The 7168-nt window shown below is 41.8% G+C and overlaps 1 protein-coding gene across 2 annotated transcripts in view; it reads left to right on the forward strand.

Annotated features, from left to right (window-relative positions):
• The window catches only part of PDGFRA (platelet-derived growth factor receptor, alpha polypeptide), a 61867-nt gene that overhangs the window by 29977 nt on the left and 24722 nt on the right, over positions 1–7168 (forward strand). For both annotated transcript variants that reach the window (XM_011958767.1, XM_011958766.1), the window contains 4 exons: positions 226–356; positions 2602–2773; positions 2865–3054; positions 5902–6017. In XM_011958767.1, the coding sequence (XP_011814157.1) occupies positions 226–356; positions 2602–2773; positions 2865–3054; positions 5902–6017 (609 nt within the window). The remainder of the gene's footprint in view (positions 1–225; positions 357–2601; positions 2774–2864; positions 3055–5901; positions 6018–7168) is intronic.

Consider the following 7168-nt stretch of genomic DNA (forward strand, 5'->3'; position numbering starts at 1 on the left):
ATTCTGTATTATAACTATACACCTAATTGTTGTACACCATCTCAAAATCAAGCCTTGTGAGATTTTTCAAATTTTATCTTGATCAGGGCTTTTATTCATAATTGGTTCACAAATTATTTTTCAGGGTTTTCTTAAAAAAACAAAAAACAACACCACCACCCAAACTTTATAAGATCCTTACTATCCTATGGATTTTTAGGCCCTTGTATTTGTTCTTTTTTATAGCAACATCAGAGCTGGATCTAGAAATGGAAGCTCTTAAAACCGTGTATAAGTCAGGGGAAACGATTGTGGTCACCTGTGCTGTTTTTAACAATGAGGTGGTTGACCTTCAGTGGACTTACCCTGGAGAAGTGGTAGGTACCCTCAAAATGTGCAATGGCTTGGAGCAGAGCAGCAGGGCTCAGAAGACCTGCATTTGTGCTGGGTCTGTCACTGATGGGCACATCACTGAGTTTCTCTAGACCTTAGCTTCCCACCTCTATGATGAACATATTTGATTAAAAGGCCTTTAGGGCTCCTTGATCAATGGGCGAGTTTGACACGATAGTTGCTGGACCAGGGCCTTCAGAATACATAAAGAGTGTGCACTAAGCCTTCTTTCTCAGAAGTCAGACAGAAATAGGAAGGTTCTCTGGCTACAAGATATCAACCAAAGACTTAGAAGAGCAAAAAAACCACTGGATTTTACTATTGCGGAGAATCATTGATTGTCATTGTCTTGGCTTCTGTGCTCCTGACGGTTGATTCATCTGATAGTGTTTATTGCCCGCACTCCTTCCTCTTCTGCCTTGTTGACACTGAGGACAGTGTGTCTTCCTGTTCCACCTCCTATGTGCCTGACCTTTGCATGGCTCACCTTCAGTGAACAGTCACCATGTAATCATTCAGCAAAGGTTTAATGATGTTTACTCAATCCCAAGCACTGTACCAGAAGCTGGTCCTCCCTTGCCGGATGAAGGGAGGAGGGGAGATGGAAGTGGGGAAAGGGAGCCACCATGCTGCCTCTTGGTCACTGGAGATATACACAGAGTCTCAGTCATTCTAATGCATTGTCACCAAGTAAGAGAGCCATGTGTAAGAGGCTATGAATGCCCAAATGCAGGAATGACTAACATTGTTATGGAGAACAAAAACCAGATATATATATTTCTTCCCTCTACTCCTGACTTGTAAATTTCTGCTCCCTGTTCTTTTAAGCATTTGATAGCTTTCTGTCCTTCTATCCATTGATCTCCCTCCTTTTATATATTTCTCTCTCCCATGCATTTGCCACTGCTTTTCATTCATCCTGGGGCATCTGATTGAAAGGTGGGCATTTTCACTATTGCCTCATAAACTTCACACGGTGAAGGGACATTTACAGTCCAACAAATGTACATCTTCCCTGAAATATGGAGTGATTTGGTTCTTCTGTTCACGCTTGATTGCCGTTAATCCCTAAAACATAAACACGCTGCTTTTTATTTATAGGATACAGCATTTTTTTTTTCCAAACCAAAGTACATGCTATTTGGCTTACAAATATATAATCAAAGTATTGTTTCATACAATATGTTTTTTTCTGATTGTAAAAGTAATGTAGGTTTATTGCAGAAACTTTGTAAAATACGGAGAGACAAAGGAAAGACTACTTCCCAGAGCATCACTGTTTATATTTTAGGGAGATAAAACTTTTATTTTTTATTTGTCTTTCTTTTGTTTTTTTTTTTCTTCTCCTTTTTTTTTTTTTTTTGTAGAGATGAGGGTCTCACTATACTGCCCAGGCTGGTCTCGAATTCCTGGACTTAAGTGATCCTCCTACCTTGGCCTTTCAAAGTGTTGGGATTACACATGTGAGCCTCTGAGCTTGACTGAGATAAAGCTTTTAACTATTTCATATCCATAGGTAAACACTGAATAATTAATAGGTGTTATTCTTTAAACAGTAGTTTGTTACATTCTTTATCCTTCAGCAGTATAGCACAAACACCTTATATGTGTCATTAACTATCCTTTTAAAAAATGGGCTGGGTGTGGTAGCTCATGCCTGTAATCCCAATACTTTGGGAGGCCGAGGCAGGAGGGTCACTTGAGGCCAGGAGTTTGAGATCAGCCTGGGCAATGTATCGAGACTCCGTCTCTACAAAAATGTTTTAAAAATTAGCCAGGCGTGGTGGCATGGGCCTGTAGCCTCAGCTACTCCGGAGACCAAGGTAGGAGGATCGCTTGAGCCCAGGAGGTTGAGGCTTCAGTGAGCCATGATTGTGCCACTGCACTCCAGCCTGGGCAGCAGAGCAAGATTCTGTCTCTAGAAAAATTAAAAACGAAATAAAAAATCTCATGATTTTCTAAGCAGCTAGCTTTTTTTCTTTAGGTTTTATCTTTTAGAGCAGTTTTAGGTTTACAGCAAAATTGAGTGAGAGGTACAGAGATTTCCCACGTGTTTCCTGCTCCCACACATGCATAGCCTCCCCGCTTGTCAACATCCCTGCCATCCATTTGCTGTAACTGATGAACCTCCATTGACACATCGTATGACCCAGAGTCCATAGTTTACCTTAGAGTTCACTCCTAGGAGCGAGCTTTTTAAAAGTCGGTTTTCTTCCCCTTTTGCTGTAGAAAGGCAAAGGCATCACAATGCTGGAAGAAATCAAAGTCCCATCCATCAAATTGGTGTACACTTTGACGGTCCCCGAGGCCACGGTGAAAGACAGTGGAGATTACGAATGTGCTGCCCGCCAGGCTACCAGGGAGGTCAAAGAAATGAAGAGAGTCACTATTTCTGTTCATGGTACATTCCGCTTTCTAAAATGTCAGTCGTCCATGCTGCTCGGGATCCATATGTGGTAATCTTTATTTAATGGAAACTCTTTCCTGTACAGAGAAAGGGTTCATTGAAATCAAACCCACCTTTAGCCAGCTGGAAGCTGTCAACCTGCATGAAGTCAAACATTTTGTCGTAGAGGTGCAGGCCTACCCACCTCCCAGGATATCCTGGCTGAAAAACAATCTGACTCTGATCGAAAATCTCACGGAGATCACCACTGATGTGGAAAAGATTCAGGAAATAAGGTAAAGAAACACTCTGCCCAAGTATGCCTTTTTTTAGAGTGCATCAGAGGCGGACTGAGGTTTGTGTGTGTCTTACAACCCAGACCCAAAGTCATTCTAGAAAATGTAGCAATCTGAGTTAAGAGATGCTTGAAATCACATCCCTTGAATGATAACATTGCAATATGGTATTAGTATGCTGGTAAGTATTTAATGAGAAGGTGAGAAGAAAGAACTAAAAGCTCTGGCCCCTGGGGAAAGACAGGTCACTGTATTCAGCTAGGGTGGAAGAAAGGAAGTAAAATTGGACTCACCAGGATTGAATAGATTGAATACATTCCCTGATGTTCATCATCCATATTGCAAGTAGACATGTATGGTGTCTATCACATCATGAGGTAGTTATCACATCACCTTACGTGAAAGTTAACATCATAGGCTTAATCTGAAACCCATTTGCCCTAACTGAGGACTCATAGGAAAGAAGAGTAGAGCCTGGTTGACTTTAGTCAGGAAAGAGAAGTGCAGTGAATCACTTGGATCCCTGCCTTTTAATCAGAATGGTCGATTGCTCTCATCTCTTAACTGGTAGTGGTGTTTTGAGTGAGTCACCCTCAGCCACAGTTTCCTCATCTACAATGCAGGGTAAACAATACCTTATGTCCTTCAAGGCAAGGAATTGGGTCAGATGATATCATGGGGCTTCTTGAGGTTTTAAGCTGTGATTAGAACCCAAGAGTCAGAAGGTACATCTTGCAGCACCCAGCTAACCAGCCCTATACTTTTGTCAGAAATCATCTCAGAAAGGCAAAGTCAGTCCTATATTTCAAGCCTTCAGGAGGAGGAAGAACAGAGCCTTTCTCATCAGTTCAGTTCACCTCATGATTTGCTTTCTTCTTTCTGAACTAAATTCCACGTGTAATTGAGAGGCAGTCTGAGAAAATGGAATTTTACAACCTCTATAGAATAGTAAAGGAAAAATGAAGTGGGGTACTGAATCTGGTAGGCTTTCTGTTGACACAAAATGAAGGTGCACAACGAGGAGGGCAGCTTTCCATAAGGAACTTCCATGAGGCTGTGCAGCCAGAGAGGAATAGGGTAACACTGGTACAGCTAACACCTCCAACACATGTGTGAGCATTGTCTGCAAGCCATAATCCACAGCAATGGCAGGATAGGCTTGCCAACTGAGTGGTTCTGGAAAGCTGCGTTTTCCTTTTAGTGATTCAAGGATCCTTCAATGTGTATTTTTTAGTTCTTATTATGAACCAGTAAATATAAAGATGAACATGGTAGGTGGGGGATCTGGCTTCCTGGAGCTTAAAACTAGTGGACCCACTGGTTTTCTTGGCTGAAGAAGTGTAGACAACAAACAGCAGAGGATAATTTGGTAATCAGCATCCCAGTGTGCCCTAGGGGACTCTCTAAGGAAATCCAGTCCTGGAGCACACCCAGTATGGTTCAGCCTGCTCTCTTCATAGGTCTGAGTGCCCCAGCATTTGCAACGTGTTTTGGAGCCTATGAAATCCTTTCACACATACAATCTCCTTTAATTAACTCTCACAATGACTCTGTGCTATGTGTACAATTATCATGTTTTACACACAAGGAAACTGAGGCGTGGAGAATTGTAATAATGCCTGAGATCTTCTCACTCCATGACCAGTGCTTTTCTTTTCCATTCCAGTTGCTTTTTCACACTGTGATGATTTATAAAGGACAATCCAGTGGGCACATACTATATTTATGCACACGCATTCACACACAGACACACACAACCAGATGTCATTTATAATCCATGTAAAATATTTTTGGGGAAGCTTCTCTTTAATCAAGTTTGGAGAAGCATATTTTTTCTAACTTTTTTTTTTTTTTTTTTTTTAAGATGGAGTCTTGCAAGCTCTGTCAACCCAGGCTGGAGTGCAGTGGTACGATCACAGCTCACTGCAACCTCTGCCTCCTGGGTTCAAGCAATTCTTCAGCCTCAGCCTCCTGAGTAGCTGGGATTACAGGTGTGTGCCACTATGCCTGGCTAATTTTTTTTTTTTTTTGTATTTTTAATAGAGATGGGGGTTTCACCATGTTGGTCAGGCTGGTCTCGAACTCCTGACCTCAAGTGATCCACCCGCCTTGGCCTCCCAAAGTGCTGGGATTACAGTGTGAGTCATCACACCCAGCCTATAACTTTTTTTTTTAAATAGGTGATAGAATCCCATGCTTGAAAAATAATCAGACATAAAGAGAGTGCATTGTAAGAAGCCTTACTGTACTCCTATCCCAAACTGCCCAGTTCTCCCCTCCTTCCCACAGAGAAACACCTTTATTTGTTTAATTAGGTTCTTAGGAAACCTTCCAGAGTTTCTTTAAGCAAAATACAAGCAAGTAGGAATGTCATATCCTGTGGACCTCTCCATACCAATATGTAGAAAGTGTCCTTATTCTGTCCTCCAATGGTATTCCATTGTTTTGCTGAACCACCTAAATGATGGATATGTAGGGGAAGCAAATGTTTTTTTTAAAAGGTAAAAATCAAAGGGTTTTTTTTGTTTTGTTTTTTTTTAAAGAAAAGCTGGTAGGCTGTGTGTATTCTTTCAGAAATCAGACCCTGGCTGAACTGATAGCTCTTGCAGATGACCACTGCTCATCTCTGAATGTCTGATTTTCTCTTGTAAGAATTGTGTGTATGATCCAGACCTTCAGTACGTGCACTGAATATTAAGAATTCCAGAAGAGATGATATGGACAAGGAAAACAAGATGACTTTAGTTTTTACAGTAAAAATAAAACTTAAATTGAATAGCACAATTGCTTAAACAATTGGAACTTACTTAGCTACTGCTTGTTGAAACAAAATCCTTTTTTTAAAAGGTATCGAAGCAAATTAAAGCTTATCCGTGCTAAGGAAGAAGACAGTGGCCATTATACTATCGTAGCTCAAAATGAAGATGATGTGAAGAGCTATACTTTTGAACTGTTAACTCAAGGTATGTAAAGGGAGTATAAAGATAATGCTAGCTCTGTAGATGAGTGTCTTCCAAGGAAAGCCTGGCACTTTCCTCCTGGGTCATGGAAGAAAAGCAACACTTAGGGAAGAAGCAGTGTCTGCAGATGTCACATATTAGGGATACCTCTGCTGGACTTAGGAATTCAGGTATTTCTGGGAGGTTCTGGGTTACTCTAGAGTAGGCGGGGAATCCCTAGGCTCCACTAGCTTTCTTTATTTTTATAGAGATGGGCTCTTGCCATGTTGCCCAGGCTGGTCTCCTGGGTTCAAGCTGTCTTCCCACCTTGGCCTCTTAAAGTACTGGGATTACAGGTGTGAGCCACTGCACCTGGCCTCCACCAGCTTGCTTAGCACCTGCTTCTCAATCTGAGAAGAGAGAAGTGATACTTTTTGGTCCAGATGATCTTAGATTGTTCTGGAGAGTTTTGCTACAAGTTTTCCTTATAGACATTGTACACCAGTCCCTACCAGAACGGAGTGCCCAAGTCTGTTTACAATCAGGCGCAGCACCTATCCCCAGTCCCAGCCATGTGCCAGGTGCAGTCTGAGGTGCATTCATGTGATCCTCACAGTAAAACCTGTGATACAAGCATCACCGTATACCTAATTTATTTGACCACGGATTTAGGAAAGAATCTTTAAAACCTGATAATATACCACAGATGCATTTTGGTAAATGCTGCTTTAGATTATACTTTAGCCGAATCCATTAGTTGAATCCTAAGCTATAATATAATTTTAAGAACTTCCTTGCCTTTCAAGCCAAATAACCAAGGGACTTTCTCCCTCCCTCCCTCCCTCCCTTCCTTCCTTCCTTCTTCTTCCCTCCCTCCCTTGTTCTCTCTTTTCCTTTCCTTTCTCTCCTTCCTTCCCTCTTCCCTCACTCTCTCTTTTCTTTTTCCTTCCTTCCTTCCTTCCTTCCTTCCTTCCTTCCTTCCTTCCTTCCTCCCTCACTCTCTCTTTTCTTTTCCTTTCTCTCCTTCCTTCCTTCTTTCCTCCCTCACTTGTTCTCTCTTTGCCTTTCCCCTTCCTTCCTTCCTTCCTTCCTTCCTTCCTTCCTTCCTTCCTTCCTTCCTTCCCTCATCCCTCACTCTCTCTTTTCTTTTCCTTTCTCTCCCTCCTTCCTTCTTT

Source organism: Colobus angolensis, unplaced genomic scaffold (genome assembly GCF_000951035.1).
Source record: "Colobus angolensis palliatus isolate OR3802 unplaced genomic scaffold, Cang.pa_1.0 Scaffold473, whole genome shotgun sequence".
Lineage (NCBI taxonomy): Eukaryota > Metazoa > Chordata > Mammalia > Primates > Cercopithecidae > Colobus > Colobus angolensis.